The following is a 17,488-nucleotide window of genomic DNA, read 5'->3' as shown; positions in this document are numbered from 1 at the left end:
AGTTGTTATTTAAAGTTGGGATTGAAAAATCAGAGTATATAGTGCAAATATTTTTTCAACTGGAGATCCCTTCTGTTTGAGTGATTTGAAGGTTTAGGTTTAGGTGTTTTTTTTTTTTCAGGTAAAAGGGATAATTATGGATGATTGGAACTTCTCTTCCTCCTTTGTTTCTTTTTTCCTCCTCCTCCTCCTCCTCCTCCTCCTCCTCCTCCTCCTCCTCCTCCTCCTCCTCCTCCTCCTCCTCCTCCACCATACAGAATGGAGAAACCGGGGGGGTAATAAAGCTTGAGGGTCAAGCTAAGATTTGTGAAGCACCAAGCTACTACTACTCAGTGCTCAGCTCTGCATCAAAGGAAACAGTTGGCATCCAATGTTTTTACTGAGAGCACTTGTTTCTTGGGTGGAAGTGGAGAAAATATCATGTTGTATTTTTGTTGTTAATATTTAGGTTCATGTGATGAGTCTTTGGTAGGGCTATGTATGCCCCAGAACCTAGGAAAGGTGATAAAACTGGGCATCAGGAAGGACAGAAGTCTTGATAGAGCCATCTGTTATAAACTGGTAGTTGCAGGTGCAAGGCTTTCTGAAATTCTAGGCAACACTGGAAGATTATGGATCTATGTATGGGACTTTATTCCAGTGCTCTGTATTTGTGGGAGTAAGTTTATAATATATAATATATATATTATATTTGGTGGTATTGGGGATTTAACCCAGGGACGTTTCATCTCTGAGTTACACTCCCAGACCTCTCTCTCTCTCTCTCTCTCTCTCTCTCTCTCTCTCTCTCTCTCTCTCTCTCTCTTTTTTGTGGTACTTGGGATGGAACCCAGGGTCTTCTACCTCCGAGCTATACCTCCAGCCCTATTTTTTATTATTAGTTTAGAGACAGGGTCTCACTGAATTGCTGAGAGCCTTAATAAGTAGCTGAGGCTGGCTTTGAACCTATGCAGTCTCTTGTCTCAGCCTCCCAAGTACTGGGATTATAAGTGTGCACCAACGCCTGGCTGCCATTTTTCTTTTTCCTTCCTTTCTTTCTTTCTTTCTTTCTTTCTTTCTTTCTTTCTTTCTTTCTTTCTTTCTTTCTTTCTTTCTTTCTTTCTTTTCAACAGTGTCTCACTAGATTGCTGAGAGTCTTTGTAAGTTGTTGAGGTCGATCTCAAGCCTGAGATCCTTCTGACTTAGCCTCCCAAGTACTGGGATTACAAATGTGCACTTCCATGCCCCGCTGGAGACTGAGCTAATTTTTTTCCCCTGCGGTACTGGGAATAGAACCCAGGAGCATTTTACCTGTGAGCTGCACCCCCAGCCCTATTTTTTTATTCTTTATTTTGAAACAGGGTCTCACTAAGTTGCAAAGGGCCTCACTAAGTAGTAGCTGAGGCTGTCTGAGAACTGCGATCCTCCTGTCTCAGCCTCCCAAATGCTGGGATTACAAGTGTGCACCACCACACTCGGCTACTAAGCTAATTTTTAAGGGTCTACTTTATGCTGGTTCCTTGACAGGCTTTTTTCATTTTTTAAAGTTTTTCATAGTTCCTTTCCTTCTTTATTCCCACTTTCTTCTTCGCCCTCCCCTCCCCCCAGTGCTGCTGTTCAAACCGAGAGCCTCACACATGCGGGGCAAATGGTCTACCACTGAGCTACATCTCTTGCCCTCTTTTTCCATTTTTAACAACTGATTTTAGATTTTATTAAATGATAAATATATTCAAGTCATGTTTTGGATAACTACACATTCTTTTAACAGCTTTATTGATGTATAATTTATACACCATAAGTTCACCTATTATTATTATTATTATTATTTGGTGGTACTGGAGTTCCTGGAAACCCTTCTGTCTCCGGGCTATACTCCCAGACCTCTTTTATACTTTTATTTGGAAACAGGGTCTCTTAAGCCAGCACAGCTGGCTTCGAACCTGCCTGATCCTCCTGTCTCCGCCTCCGCGGGGATTACAAGCATGCGCCACCACGCCCGGCTAAGTTCACCTATTTTAAGTGCACAATTCACTGAATTTTAGTATTATTGATTTTTGCAACCAACACCATGATCTAATTTTAGGATATTTGTATCACCCCTCCTCCAAGAAATTAGAAATCTTGTACCAATTAGAAATAATTCCATGGATTACAAAACTATGGGATATATATACACAATGGAATTTTACTCAGCCCTAAGGAAGAACAAAGTTAGTCATTCACAGGGAAATGGATGGAGTTGGAGAACATTATGCTAAGTGAGATTAGTCAGTCAGAAAAAGTGGAAAGTCAGATGTTCTCCCTAATACATGGAAGCTAGGGAGGAAATGGGACAGAGGAGGCACTCCAGACAAAGGAGGAGAAAGATTAGATGAGCCAAAGAGGTGACATGACTGAGGGAGAAGGGAGGGGGAAGAGGGAAGCTCCCTAATGCACACGATGTGCATTTACAAACTTCTCAAAGTCAGTCATACTCTGCTGAAGAGGAGAAGGAGGGGTGGGACGGGAACTGGGAACGGGACAAATGAGTGATGTGTGCAGGTATGCCTCGACCAGCCTGTACCTCATCAAGATACGTGATTACAACGCACCAATACATTAAAAATCATCCATCCTTACCTCCTCCTAGGCTCTCCAAGTGTAGTCACTTTTGTTTTCTATAAATTCGTCCACTTTGTGTATCTCATCCAAGTGGAAGCATCCAATATGTGATCCTTTGTGCCTGTCATCTGTCTTCTATCTGACTTACTGTTTTATGTCGTGGCGCTGTGTTGAGGTTCATCTCTGTTGTTGTATGTGTCATTACTTTATTCCTTTTATTTCCTAATGTAGTCTGTTGTCTGAAAAAACTGTATTATGTTTATCAGTTTATCAATCAATAGGCATTTGAGTTGTTTTGACTTCTATTACGTATAGAATTATTTTTTTCATTTCACTTTTGGCTCACGATTGGCGAGTGTATAGATTTGACTTTTCGGATCTATGTATACATCTGATCTTTTTAAATTTGGATCTTCATAAATTTGGATGACATATATTTTTCACATCTATGTATTCATTTGATTTTTAAATTTGGTTCTTCTATTCTGCAACTTCGCTGAACTTTAAAAAATAGTTCTAATGTTTTTTAGTGACGTTTTGGGGATTTTAAAGTTTATAATTTTCCCTTTCTCTTTCCAATCTGGATGTCTTTTATTCTTCTTATGGTTTCGTCTTTCCCCTATCTTTAATTTTCCATCTGCTTTATCATTCAAACACACTATCATAAGCCGGGCGTGGTGGCGCACGCTTGTAATCCCAGCATTCGGGAGGCTGAGACCTGGAGGATCGTGGTTCGTGGACAGCCTCAGCTACTTAGTGAGGCCCTGTGCGACTCAGTGAGACCCGGTTTCCAAATAAAGAATAAAAAATAGGGCAGGGGGTGTAGCTCGGAGGTCAAATGTCCCTGGGTTCTATCCCCAGATCCACAAAACAAAACAAAACAACACACACACAAAACAAACAAACAAACAAACAAACACTATCATAGCTTCTCATTTTGCTATCTTGTGCACTATGAATTTCAAATTTACATTTAAGAAAGCAATACAGAGACAGAGAAAAAAGATGAAGGAACCTAGTGGCTCAACTGTTAGCTACTGGATTTGTTTGGGCAAAGCTCTGCACTCGAGTTCATAGGTCTCTGACTAGTAAATGCTGCCTTCTGGTTAGATGACAATTACTAATACTGGCTTTGGAAGGAGAGTATTATTAATACATACTCAGGACTCCATCCTGACACCACCAAGTAATATATTTAGTTGAAAGAACATATTTAATATTTTAAGGAAATAAACATAGTCAAAATAATGAGTGTCATTTTATATCTCTACTCACTCTGAGAAAAACTTTCATCGTTTTGGTGAGCATTTATTGAGCACCTGTTGTGTGCAGGACCTCCAACATGTGCTATGTTTTGGAGGAATAAGTGGGAATGTGTTTGTGGAGTCCCAAAGAAATAAAAGCCAATCCCTAGGAATTTTAGTTGCCTAGAGAAGAAAGATGTAGGCATATTATATCACTTCAAAACAAGTGAAAAGTTGTTTTTAGTTTCTATGGTGCAAAATAACAGAATAATTTAGATCTAAAAATAATAAATAAAAATGTTTTTTTTAAAGAACACAATGATGAGTTTTAATAAATTCTCTGCTCTTGTCCAGGAGTATAAAAATGAAAAAGAAAATGTTTTTGCCCTAAATATTCTTATAATACTAGATCAGCACATAATTGAAACTCAGAAATGTTACTGACCTGTTGTGGATCCCTTTGACATAAGAGGATGCCCTGGTATGTTGAGGCCCATTGCTTTTAATGCTGAAAATGACCAACTGAAAAAGTATCATCATTTTCCTAATTTTCCTCTTTATCTCTGTCTCTTTTTCCCTCTCCCTTTCTCTCTCTTTCTTTCTTCCATGCTTGGGATTGACTCCAGGGCCATTCACCTAATGGCCCTGGACTCTTCCTGCCCCATTCACCTAATATTTAAAGAAAATGCATCTGCCTCTGAAAGTCTAAGGTTATAAGGTGAGTTTATGTGTATCAGACTGTTTAGAAAAAATAATTAAATTTGTACCTATATGGCCTAAAATGATGTAAGTCTTTCTTGTAGAGGTGAAATATTGAACTAGAAACTTTCCAAAAATAAATCGTCTGAACTTAAGCTGATGTAGATTTAGTTTCTCTACTAATTTATTTTTGGTAATCACTTAACTTTTCTCCCCCTAACCCTCCTGTGGCCTAACTTATATCACTGAAGTAGGAGGCACAAATGTGGGGAGTGAATGCTTTGCACGCTTGGTGCAAATAATTTTTCTTGTCTATTTTTTTCATAGATTTGAAGACCACAGCATTAAAAATTTATTTTAAAAAATAACTCACCCTGTTTTCCAAAGCAATTGCACTAAGTTGCAATTCTACCAACGATGTATCAGAGTTTCTACTTCTCCACATTCTCACCAGCATTTATTATTTGTGTTTTTAATGATTGCCATTCTATTTCACTGCTCAATTTCTCTACCGTTGCTTCTCATTGTGTATTTTAAATTAATTTAATAAAATGAGATTCAAGCATCCTAATAAAAAATAAATAAAACAAATATATTTTCATAGTTCATGAGATAGGGACATAAAGATAGTACAAAAGAACAGAATAATTTAGGTGCCAAATAATAAATAATTTTTTAAAGAACATAATAAGATCTAATAAACAATAATGGCTAAGACTAAAATAATGAAATTCTAAAATCTGTGTCAGAGATTTGTATGGAGGACCTAGGAGTGGTTTCATTAAAGGAATGCGTCTCACTCATCCAACTATAAGTTCTGCGCAGAGAGAGATCCTGTCTTTTAACTCACTAGCTTAAGTTTCTTGAATAATGTCTTTAAAGCTTGATGATTGGTTGGTTAAACTTTAAAAGTTGACCTGTTAGAAGCCTTCCGGGATGTCAAGACCACAACTCCCAGAATGCTAAGTTCCCGGTGCATTCCTGGGAGTTAGGCCAGAACGGCTAAGCACCCCTCGAGCCAGACAGAGACTACAATTCCCACTACACTCCGGGGCCTTGGACGCCTTGTCAAATACCACCTGTTGCCATAGCATCCGGGTCCGGGCCAACCAATCAGAGATTTCTTGCTGAGTAGAGGCGGGCCTATTGCACCGCTGACCAATCCTAGCGGTGCTTGTTACGGTGCGTGACCGGAGGAGGCGGGCGCTCGGGACCGGCGCCGTCTCCTTGCCTCTCGGGGTCGTGGCCTTGCTCCCGCTGGGCGTGGGAAGTGTCCGTACTTCTCCACGCGCGAGAGTGCGCGGGGGCCCCTGGAAGTGCTCGGGAGTCCGCGCTAGGACTCCGCGAGGGCAGCAGCAGGAGCCATGGGCGGGAACGCCAGCACCCGCAGGGTCACCTTCGAGGCGGACGAGAATGAGAACATCACGGTGGTGAAGGGCATCCGGGTGAGTTTAGTAGAGGGCGGAGGGCCAGCACTCGAACTTGGACCCCAGTGACCCGAGGTTCCCGGAACCGCTCTGCCGGGCTTCTCCCGTCCCGGCCGCGTGCTGTCCCGCCAGAAAGCTGGGCCGCGTGGAATAAGTCCGGAGCTCCAAAACTTAGGACATTCATTCAGAGAGAGTTCCTGGTGTGTGCAAAGTGCACGGAGCAGGGGCGAGCGGGGGATGCCAGGTCGCGTCGGACCCTCGAGGGGCTCACAGCCTAGTCCTGACGGCACTGCTGTCGAGTTGCAGAACTTTATTTGAAACTCCTGCCTCACTCTGCCTACATATGGAATAGGTCTTGTCTTACTCCTGTGTTCAAGACCCAAACCCTGCTTTTCCACGCCCAAATCATCCCGCAGGGTGAATTAGCATTTTAAGGATCGCCTTTGTTTGCTTTCTATTATTTAATGCTCTTTCTGATAGCACCCCTTACACACACACACACACACACACACACACACACACACACACACACACACACACACACTTTCCTGGCCTGCCTGGGTGACTTCTGCCATCTCCCTCCCTAACTTTCACCTGCTACCTCCTTTTCTCCACGTGCCTCTTCTGTGGCCTGCTGCCCCTAAGTTTTGGACTAGTCCCAGTTACTTCCGGCCTACTGTCTGGCAGTCTGATAGGGCAGAGATAAGTTTGAAATACTTTAGGTGAGTAGAAAAGTAATTCAGTTCCGACCTCGAAATTGTAGAGCTTTTTTTTTTATTTTTTTATTTTTTTTTTTATGCCCTCTGCACGTACTTGATACATAAACTGAAAACTTGATTTTTCTCTAGGGTGTCGGTATACCAGCATTAACTTCATTAACACTCTCTCCGCTGCACCTGACTTTGGAGATTCACATTTTTGGAAGTATGATGCCTGAATCTAGTAATTAAAGCACTTTTGACTTCAGAAAAGTTTTATGATATTTTATATTTTTCTTTCTCTGTTATTACACAGCCAACATTAATAAGCTAAATGTATAAATTATTTTTGCCATTTGTTACTAGGAAATAAAGTTTTAAAAATAAAGTGTTTGAAAACTTTTTTCCCGCTGGAACTGTTACCTTGAGAAGAATTTATTAAAGTTTTCTTTATAGAAACTCAGACTGTTGAGCTGTTTTTGGTCTGTGACCAGCATTTATTTATATATTAATGAATGGTAGTATTACATTTTGTAATAAAGTACCTAAGGCTGCGTTCTTTGTCATGGCTTAGTTGATAATCTTTGGAGTAAAATAAAATTTATTATAAACTCAGTTTTATGCAGAAATTAAAAAAAATCTTAAGATCTTGGGTATTTCATACTAGAGGTTGAAAATAAATGAAAAGACTAAGTTTCAGGTGCCAACATGTTGATTAGAAAAAGTGTAAATTCATGTTCTCATGCTTTGGTACAGTCACAGCAATGATAGCAAACCAAATATCAGATATTAGGTTGAATAGGGTAAGCATTACGATAGGGTATGTATTCGATTGCAGTGATAGGTTGTTTAGATGCCCTTTTTAAAGAATGTATGTATTTTAAAAGAAACTATGTCCTTTGGCCAAACAACTTGAAGGAAGCTCTTTTCATTTTTTTTCTCACTTAACAATCATATCTAATTGTTACAATTCAAGCACATACTTAGCTTCTTTTGCCTTCTCTGCTTTTCTTCAGAATGTACCCTTCACCTGGAATGCCCTCGCACCCTTCTCCATTGCTTTCAAATACTTTTTTTTTCAAGGATGCAACCTCTCTGAAATTCAGTTTCTCATCAGCAAGATGATTGCGCTGAGCACATCTCTTAGATCTCTGATCTTTCCCAGTTCTGAAATTCTGTGAGCCTAGGAGCACTGTAAGTTCCTTATAACTCTACTCAGTCAGTTGTAGTTTCCTCTAAAAATGGCATGCTGTTGGAGTTGAGCACTCAGAGGTCATTCTGGTGTCTTTGAGGTCATGGTCAAAACAGCTTCAGCTTGGAATTGAACAGATCTCAGTTTAAATCTTAGGCATTAGTTGGTGGCGTTGGGCAAGTCATTTCTCTGGTTATATCCTTATCTGTAAAGGAGAATATCATCACTTTTCTTTATTGGCTGGGGTAAGATGAGGTAAGATATGTAAACTACTTGACATAAATTTCTCATCAAAGGGAGTCTTGACAGAGTTTTTTCACACCTAAAATTCTAGATTGAATGCATTGTATAGTGTAGAAAAAGGGTGTGCTCTGGAGCCAAACAGACTTGTGTTTGAGTTCAAGCTCTACCTTTTGAATAGCTCGAGCTTTGGATGAGTCACTTTTTATTTTGTCTATTTAGTGTATCTGGGTAATATAGCCTACGGGTGAGAATTTGAAGATGATGAATATAGGAATTTAGCACTGTGGTACTTTTAGAATGGGTGCATACACTTATATGACCTTAAAATACTTAGATAAGAATAAGAGCATGTGCTCCCTCAGGTGTATTTAAGGGTGAGGTCTGTGAAATGAGAGTCCTGGGTTCTGTCCACATCCATTGCCTCTATGATTTTTTTCTAGATCTTCTGTAGATCTTTTAGTAGATCTTTACATTTTTCTTGGCTTGAAACAGTTACCTTGTTTTCTTTTAGAGTCATGGCAAACATTCTTAGTATGTAATTGGGCATTGTCTTTAGCTCAGTTGGTTAAAACATGAAACTGATGAGGCCCCAGTTTCACTTTTGAATTGCAGATGGGCTAATTCAAGTTGGCTGAAGAAAACTTTTCCATTAGCCCACTGTGGTGACACACACTCTCTTGTACTCCCAGTACTTGGGAGGATGAGACAGAAGGATCACAGGTTTGAGGCTACCTGCAGCAATTTAGGAAGACCCTTAGTAACTTAGCAAGATCCTGTTTCAAAATAAAAAGGGCTGGGGGTGTCGCTTAGAGGTAGAATGCCCCTGAATTCAATCCCCACTCTCAACAAAAACCAAAAAACTTTCCAACTTTGGTCAGTTTTCTGACATTTAGGCCATTGGTTGTAAAACAAGAGTGTATAAAAGAACGTTGTAAAACAAGTCTTCAATAGTCATAGTATGGTAGTTTGATCTTTATCTTAATATAGAATTATATTTAGTGAGCAACATAAGACTTTCAGTAAGTAGGCTGAGTTTATTAATAGGTCATGTTTTTTAAAAATATTTTTCTTGCTAAAGTCCTTAACAGCAATTAAAGAACCTATTTACAATTGTAAGTTTAAAGTTTCTTCTCACCTATCAAATATTATTTTCCTGACATATATACAGGGTCTTGTTTTTTTCTTTATCCTTAGCAATTATTAACTCTTCCCCCTTTTTCCATAAATAACCTGTGTCCTTATAAACCTTTCCAACTCTGAATCTGTAGCTACTCATATGGGATGGAGGGAAGCTAGCTCTCTTGCCTTGCTCTTCTCCATGTCTAAAATAAGTTTCTAGTGCTAGAAATACTAAGCAGTCTTATTACTTATATTGCATGTCCTTAATAGGATTTTTGTGACCACCTGCAGTGCCCGCTTGGAAAGTATGCTTACAACTCAATCTTTCACAAGTTATCTGAAACATCAAAGTTGTGAGTGAACTCTTCTGGAGCAAATGTCAACTTCAATGAGTATCAGTTTTCAAAGCAATACTTATCATGGTTTCCAGGCATAAACGAATCTCTGCCACCAGCCTTGAAGTTCAAGTTGAACGTCACAGGAGTCAGTTATGGAAGGATGGGTACTTACACGGAGCACATGGGCGCTGTTGGCAATCGAGAGCCCCTAAGTGAGGAGATTATTTAATGTGGGGTGTTGTAGAGGATTCTATGTTAGCACAGACTACAGATTCATTCGCTCACCCTGTGGGAGTTTTGAGGAATGTTGTGTAAGTAATTCATTTAATTAGTAGATGGCCAGTCTCTTAAATGTAAGTTCTGTGAGTCTCTTGGGCAGGGTACTTTCTAATGTTTAACAAAGACATGGTTTCTTATGACAAACACAAGTGAACAATTACAAACATAAGGCAAGAATTACCTGTTTTACAGGTATTTGTGTGTGTGTTGTATTCCTCACTTGACTCTGTGCCCTTATGTATTTGGTAGCAGTTTATCCCAAATCCTGGCAGATATTGGAATCTGTTTTTTAAGGTAGTTGAAACAGCATACCAAATCTCACAGAAAATGGCCCATGCTCTATGAAAGGAAGGTCAAGAAAGAAAAATGGTTCTGACTAGTCAATTTGATGAGACACATCTGGAAGAAGATAAGAACAATTAATGGGATGAAGTGAGGGTCTGATTTCTTTTGATTCATGTGGTTCCTGATGAGTTTTTTTTAGAGAAGGGCAATTTAAAGAGTTTCTTTTCTTTTACTTGGTTCCTTGGGAGTAGAATGCATTTTTTTCCCTATCCTCCTCCAGTCTTTTGGAGAAAATATCAGATTCCAGGTTGGTGGGTGGTATATTTGTGTTAATTTTGGGTAAGACCAAACAAGGTAGGTGGGAGGACTAGAAGGTGACATGCGTCCTCTTCTCTGGAGCTCACCGGTGTGGTGAGTAGTATCCATCCCAACTTGGCAAGCTCCACTTGCGAAAATTGGTCTTTAGGAGCAGTAGAGAATTTGGTGGATCGGTAAGATTTGTTGATTGAATGCCAGCAGGCCTGATTCTCTTGATTGCTCCTTAAAGTAGAACATAGTTCCTTTAGTTCACAGACCACTGCATTTCTGTAAGCTACTGACTCTGCCGAGAAAGATGCAGGAAGCAGTTTTACATATAGTTGAGGAAATAATCCATGGATGCCTGACCTCTGAGGATAATTCTTAGCATGAATATGTGCGTGGAGGTTATTTTACCATCTTTGATAAAAAGTTTCTACAAATTGCACCTGACACTTGCCTTCATGGCGATTTCCAGAGATGGCTGGAAAGCAGGTGTAGTAGGTATAGACTCACAAAGAAGAAAAGTCTTTTCTAAAAGAAGCACCCTGTGTAAGGAAAGACACAGTTCATGGAGAAGTTGCTTCTTTCAAGGCTGCCTATCCTGCTCTGGCAGAGGCTGTTTTTGTGGCTTTGATCTTGCTTTTGGGTCAATTTTTATCACGTAGAAGAGAGTTCTAGAGCTTCAGATTGTGTATAACCCTAGCCAGCATCTCTACCTCTTACCAGCTGCCTCACAAGTGGTACTCCTGTGTGCAGAGGAGGTTAGGTGCAGCTACAGGTCTTAGTTTACTACTGCAACTGGAAGGTCATCTCACAGCACACAAATGGTAGACACAAACATAGCACAGCAAAACCTGCCTCGATCGACATGGGCAAGGACAGACTGGGGACAGGGTAATGTTTCTTGAAGTCAGAGCCTCAGCTGTAGACTTTCATGGGTGCTCCTCCAAAGGGCCTAAGGATGCAATTTGGGAATGATTGTAAGAACAGAAGAAGGTTGACTCTCAGCAAGGAAACCTACAATATGTTTATCATCCCTGCAATATGTTTATCATGTGTTCCTTTGGGTGACATGCTTCTAAATTAATTGAACTGCATGTAACCAAAGACTGCATTGGGAAGTGTTGTTTTGATTGATGTTAAAATGTGGCATTAAGTAGTAAATTTTGAGGCATCAGAGAAGCCACAAAAAGAAATGAAAAGTTAACAAGAAACAGTGATTAGGTTGAAAGAGGCATTTCACTTTTACTATTCAAAAAGCATAAGAGACAAATGATCAGCTATATACGTATACCAGGAATTAAACAGCTGCTACTGGTAATAGCTCTAGGCTTAGTTTTTATGCTGTCTGTAAAAAAAGAGCTCAGTACAAGCTCAGGCCCAGTCAGGTGAGAATGAACCAAAAAGAAATCAAAGTCCCCATGGCTGGAGCTGTATGAGTAATACAAATATCCATGTGACATATCCATATCCTGGTGACACACACCTGTAATCCCAGAATTTGGGAGACTGAGACAGATCACAGGTTTGAGGCCAGTCTTAACAACTTAGTGAGGCCTTCTGTAACTTATATCCAGTTTCAAAATAAAAAGTAAAATAGGCCTGGGCATGTAGCTCAGAGGTAGAAAAATTCCGCAGTTCAATCTCTAGTACTGCCATAAAACCCCCCAAAAGTCATGTAGCCAGTTATAGTTTATGTGGCATAAACTGTAATGCTTCCCATAACCTCCAGTAGAAAATATTTCACTTTGATGATGGAAGTGAGATAATATTGAGATGGCCTTCCTGCATAGCTAGTAGTTGGCCATGCTTTTTCATGTATTCAGGGCCAACTCTTTAAATTTTTTTTCTCTTCCACCAGGCGTGGTAGCCTATAATCGTAATCCCAGTACTTAGGAAGCTGAGACAGGAGGATCACAGGTTCACAGCCAGCCTCAGCTACTTAGTGATGCCCACTGTTACCAAGACACTGTTTCAAAATAAAGAATAAAAAGTAGGGCTTGGCATGTAGTTTGGAGGTACTGGGTTCAATTTTTTTATATTTTCTGAGGCATAAAATTATAAAATATAAATATATTTTAAAATTATATTTATAAATATAAATTATTGTTAACAGAAATAGAAGTTATAAATATAAATATAAGTTATAATAAGAATATAAAATATTTTTTCAAGGCTACTTAAGGAGTTGGAAGGACTTTTTGTAGTGGCCAGAGATAGTATGAATTTTGATGAGAAACAGATATAATGATATTTAGAAGGTAGCCTATCTCCAGTAAAGGTTCTGAAGGTTTGTAGCCAGTACTTGATTCTTTTAGCAAAATTCACTTTTTTATGAGGTAGAATATATTTTTAATGAAGTAGTTCATGGGTTTTGCCTAAAATATAAAAAATAAATTGTAAAATTATGTTATTACATATATAAGAATTATTTAAGTTGAATTAGCTTTATATACATTATATTGGATATGTAAGTTTATTGTATATTATGTATTGTAATACATAGTGTATATGATATACAATATAGTGTATTGTGACAGTATATTTACAATATGTGGTATATATAAATGAGCTTTTATACTACTATATATCACTATATATATATATATATATATATCACTACAAATAGTTTTTAAGATTCTAAAATAAAAGTTCATTCTGTCTCTTTTAGAGGATCTACTTTTTATTATATGCCTGGGATTGAAGGAGTGTGTTTTTTAAATAGAACATAGGACTAGAAATTGGTGGTTACCGCTTTTGGTATTTTACTACTGGTAACTGGATATTATTCATGGTCTATCACCTGAAAATTGATGGGATTGGAATCAGTCTTACTGTTTTTTTTCCTATCCTGTATATCAACTTTACAGATGAATGCAGTAACACTGCTGGTGGCTATTGTCAGTAAAGATGCAGCTGGTCATGGCATCCTCAAATAGAAAGTATCCCTTGACTCTTATACTTGTCTCCAAGGAGTCACTTCTTCAAAGAGCACAACTAAGACCTGTAGTCTTTCCTACATCTAACCTTCATGCTAGTGTGAGCCCTGAAGTACACAGTCCCTGTTCAAGTATAGACTGTTTTGCTCACTGATACATCCCAAGGGCCTTAATAAGTACCTGGTGTGGTAAACATTTGTTGAATGAATGGCATATTAGCATATAGGAACTCACAATCTCATGGAAAGGCAGGGGAATATGGAAGGGTGAGTGCTTGTTTTCTCTTTGGAGTGCCATATTAGATATTTGTGTAAGTTCAGTGGAAGGATAGCTTTGGATAGGCAGGGTGGGAATGGATGGGGAACTGATTTGGTCAAGGAAGGCTTTGGGATGTATGAAGTGGATTTTATTTATTTATTTATTTATTTATTTATTTATTTATTTATTTGGTGGTACTGGGGTTCCTGTAAGCCCTTCTACCCCCGGACTACACTCCCAGACCTATTTTTATATTTTTTAAATTTGGAAACAGGGTCTAAGCCAGCATGGCTGGCTTTGAACCTACGCGATCCTTCTGTCTCTGCCTTCCAAGCGCGGGGATTACAAGCATGCCCCACCATGCCCAGCTCATGAAGTGGATCTTGAAAGGTGATTCCTTCCTACAGGGTCAGGAGAGAAGGCAGTGATAGCAAAGAAAGGGCAGCTAACAGGCACAAGTAGGTGTAGAACTGTTAAAGTATTAAGGGAAAAACGAGAAGTTGGTTGGAGAGATGGCCACCACCAAAAGATGAAATCTTAAATGCCATTAAAATAATTTGGGGCTGGGTGTGGTGGCGTATGCCTGTAATCCCAGCTACTGTGGAGGTTGAGACAGGAGAATTGCAAGATCTAGGCCAGTTTGGGCAATTTAGCAAGACTGTCTCAAAATAATAATGACAAAGGGGCTGGGATTGTAGCTCAGTGGTAGAGAGCTTGCATAGCATTCATGAGGCCCTGGGTTCAATCTCCAGTACTACAGCAAGAAAAAAATCAACAAACAAAAAAGATTTTAGACTTTCCTGTCAACAGGAGGTAGCTGCTGAAGGGTTTGCTGCAGGAAATCATCATAATCAGATTTGCATTTTAGGAGGATTATTGATGGGACTGTAAATTAGGGCAGGAGAAATGAGGTGGGAGAAGAGAGGATGAATTCACTAAATATCCAAGAGTTGAGGAAGGCATGGCTTAGAGAACGAAGGACAAGTGCCAGTTGAGAACAGGTCCTATGGTTTGGTGTAGGAAGCTGGGTGGCAGGGGTGTCATTAACAAGGTAAGGAAGCCAGGTGTGGTGGCGCTCATTTGTAATTCCCGCATTTGGAAGTCTGAGACAGGAGAATTGCGGTTTGCGGACAGCTACTTAGGTCCTTTGCAACTCAGTGAGACCCTGTTTCAAAATAAAGAATAAAGAACAGGACTGGAGGTACAGCTCAGAGGCAGAATGCCCCTGGGTTCCATCCCCAGTACTGGAGGGGGGGGGGTAAAAAGTAAAGAAAGGAGGAGGAAGAAGAGGTGTTGGCAAACATGAGTTCAGTTTGGGACATGGCTGTGAAGTGCCTCTGGTCTGTCCAAGGGAGGATGTCCGTTAAGCAATGCAGTGTGAAGGCTTGGCTTCGGGTACTGATCTTGGGCTGGAGATAATGGATTTAGAACTCATTTATTTATCATCAGTAGTTAAAAATCAAAGGATTGGATGAGAGTATCGAGCACATGGAAGGGGAAGAGAATAAAGGCAAAGAACAAGATGTGGGGCCCTGGAACATTTAAGGGAAGGCAGCAGAGGGGAGGTGCAAAGAAAGACAGGGCCAGAGCCCTTGGAGACCAGCATGGTGGGAGCCAAGGGATGACTTCTAGAGAGGGTAGAGACCCAAGGTGTTAGCTGCTAAAGGGAAGCCATGTGAATGTAGTGTTTTATAAATATATATTCACGTATGTAAATATGAATATAAACTATCACGTATTTGGCTGCTTATGACTTTTACCAGATACTTTTACTGCTGTGCTGGCGACAAATGCTAACTAGTGGTGAGCTGAGGAAGTAGAAATTGGAAGAGATTGGAAGAAGCCCTGAGGTCCTTCCTCCTCTTTATTTCCACATTTAGTCAGACCCTGTCTGGCAGTGAAGAGGGATATTTGACTGTGACCTTGATTCAAACTTCAAAATTCCTGGGTTTGAAGTCTGGCTGGACTACTGATAAATTGTATGGTCTAGGGCAAGGTATGGAATCCGGCTCTGCTTGAGTTTCCTCACCTATAAAAGAGAGCGAGTACAAGTATTTATATCGTAGGTTTTTAAGGATTAAATGAGTATTTGGCTTAGTGTCATGCCTGGACATAGCTCTTGGTGTTAGCTATTTTGGATCCTAAAATCACTTTTGAATATGTGTTCTCTTAGATCACTGTAACAGCTTTCTCTCTCCTAACTTAATTATGGAATAATTCACATGCCATGGGGTTTACTCATTTTAAATGTATATAATTCAATGCCTTTTTTAAACTACTAGAATCCAGTTTTAGAACATTCTCATTAACCCTAGTAAGGTCTCCTGTGCCCATTTACAGTGAATCCCTGATTCCATCTGAGGTAGGGAACTGCTTATCACTTCTCTATTGAGTTGCCTTTGGGCATTTTATACATAGAACCAAAAAATATGAGGCCCTTGGTGCTTCCTTCTTCCACTTAGCTCAGTGATTCTCAGGTACTCCACATTGTAACTCATAGCAGACTTTCATTCCTCCTTATTACTGAACTATATTCTGTAGATATGCAGTGTTTTATTTATCCATTCACCAGTAAATAGACATTTGTTTGTTTCCACTCTTGCTATTATGAAGAATGTTGCTGTGAACATTCTTGTGTAAGTTTTTGTGTGGACATATGCTTAATAGCATCTTAATAGCATCTTCAGCCTCCTTCAGGGGTCCTTCTTCTGTTCTTATCTCTCCAATCTGTTCTCTACAGTGTAGCCAAAGTCATTTTCATGAAATGTAAATCTGATCTTGTCTTTACCCTGCTTCAGATCCTTTAGTAGTGCCCTGTTGCCTCTAGACTCAGTTCAAACTCCAGAGAGTTTACTAAAAGTCTTTAAATTTGAAATCTCCATCTTCCCTATGCTGCTGCTGCTGCTGCTGCTGCTGCTGCTGCTTCTCCTCCTCCTCCTCCTCCTCCTCCTCCTCCTCCTCCTCCTCCTCCTCCATCTCCTCCTTCTCCTCCTCCTCCTCCTCCTCCTCCTCCTCCTCCTCCTCCTCCTCCTCCTCCTCCTCCTCCTTCTTCTTCTTCTTCTTCTTCTTCTTCTTCGGTGGTACTGGGGGTGGAACCCAGGGGCTTTTCTACCTCTGGGCTATACTCCCAGACCTATTTTGTATTTTATTTGGAAACAGGGTCTCACTAAGTTACTGAGAGCCTCACTAGATAGCTGAGGCTGGCTTCAAACTTGTGCGATCCTCCTGTCTCAGCCTCCCAAGTGCTGGGGTTACAAGCATGCGCCACCACACCTGGCTTGCATCTTCTTTTTTTGCTGTGGCCCCACTTCAGTTTCCTTCTTTAGCCATTCTCTTCTTCATCCATTCATGTTATGTCATTCATTTATTTAAACATTCTATTAACCTGGTGTACTGAGTCAGGGGATACAGTGATAGGACAGCCAAGTCCTTCTTCCGTGGTGCTTTCTCTCCACTGTGAGGGGAAGACAGTCAACAAGAAGCATCATATGGTGGTAAGTATTGTCAAGAAAATAAAGAAGGATGATGCAGGCAGACAGTAAACAAGAAGTATCATATAGTGGTAAGTTATTGTCAAGAAAATAAAAAAGGATGACACAGTAGCAATTGTGGGGTGGGCGACTCAGCTCTCCAGGCTGAGTACTCCTCAGAGACTCCATCCCATTGCCAGCTGCCCACTGGTGTCTCCATGTGGATGTCTAATGGTAGCAAACCCTCCATCTCATGTATACTTAATGAAGCTCCCTCATCCCGGAACGCTCTCTTTCTAACCATTAGCCTCTGTCCTTCTGATTCATTTATTCACTCATTGTCTTTTAATTCATTTTTTCTTTCTTTTAAAATTAACATGTATTAATTGAACACATCAATGGCATTCTGTGTGA

At 40.0% G+C, this 17,488-nt stretch overlaps 1 protein-coding gene across 1 annotated transcript in view; it reads left to right on the top strand.

Annotated features, from left to right (window-relative positions):
* Window positions 1-5,890: 5,890 nt before the first annotated feature.
* The window catches only part of CHCHD3 (coiled-coil-helix-coiled-coil-helix domain containing 3), a gene marked incomplete at both ends in the record, with an annotated part of 279,332 nt that continues 267,734 nt past the window's right edge, over window positions 5,891-17,488 (top strand). The window contains one exon of the mRNA XM_080701232.1: window positions 5,891-5,971. Within this exon, the coding sequence (XP_080557358.1) occupies window positions 5,891-5,971 (81 nt within the window). The remainder of the gene's footprint in view (window positions 5,972-17,488) is intronic.

The sequence above is a fragment of the Muscardinus avellanarius genome, assembly GCF_963383645.1.
Source record: "Muscardinus avellanarius genome assembly, chromosome: 9".
In the NCBI taxonomy this organism is placed as follows: Eukaryota; Metazoa; Chordata; class Mammalia; order Rodentia; family Gliridae; genus Muscardinus; species Muscardinus avellanarius.
The sequence above is the reverse complement of the archived record's forward strand: the minus strand, read 5'-3'. Positions and strand labels throughout refer to the sequence as shown.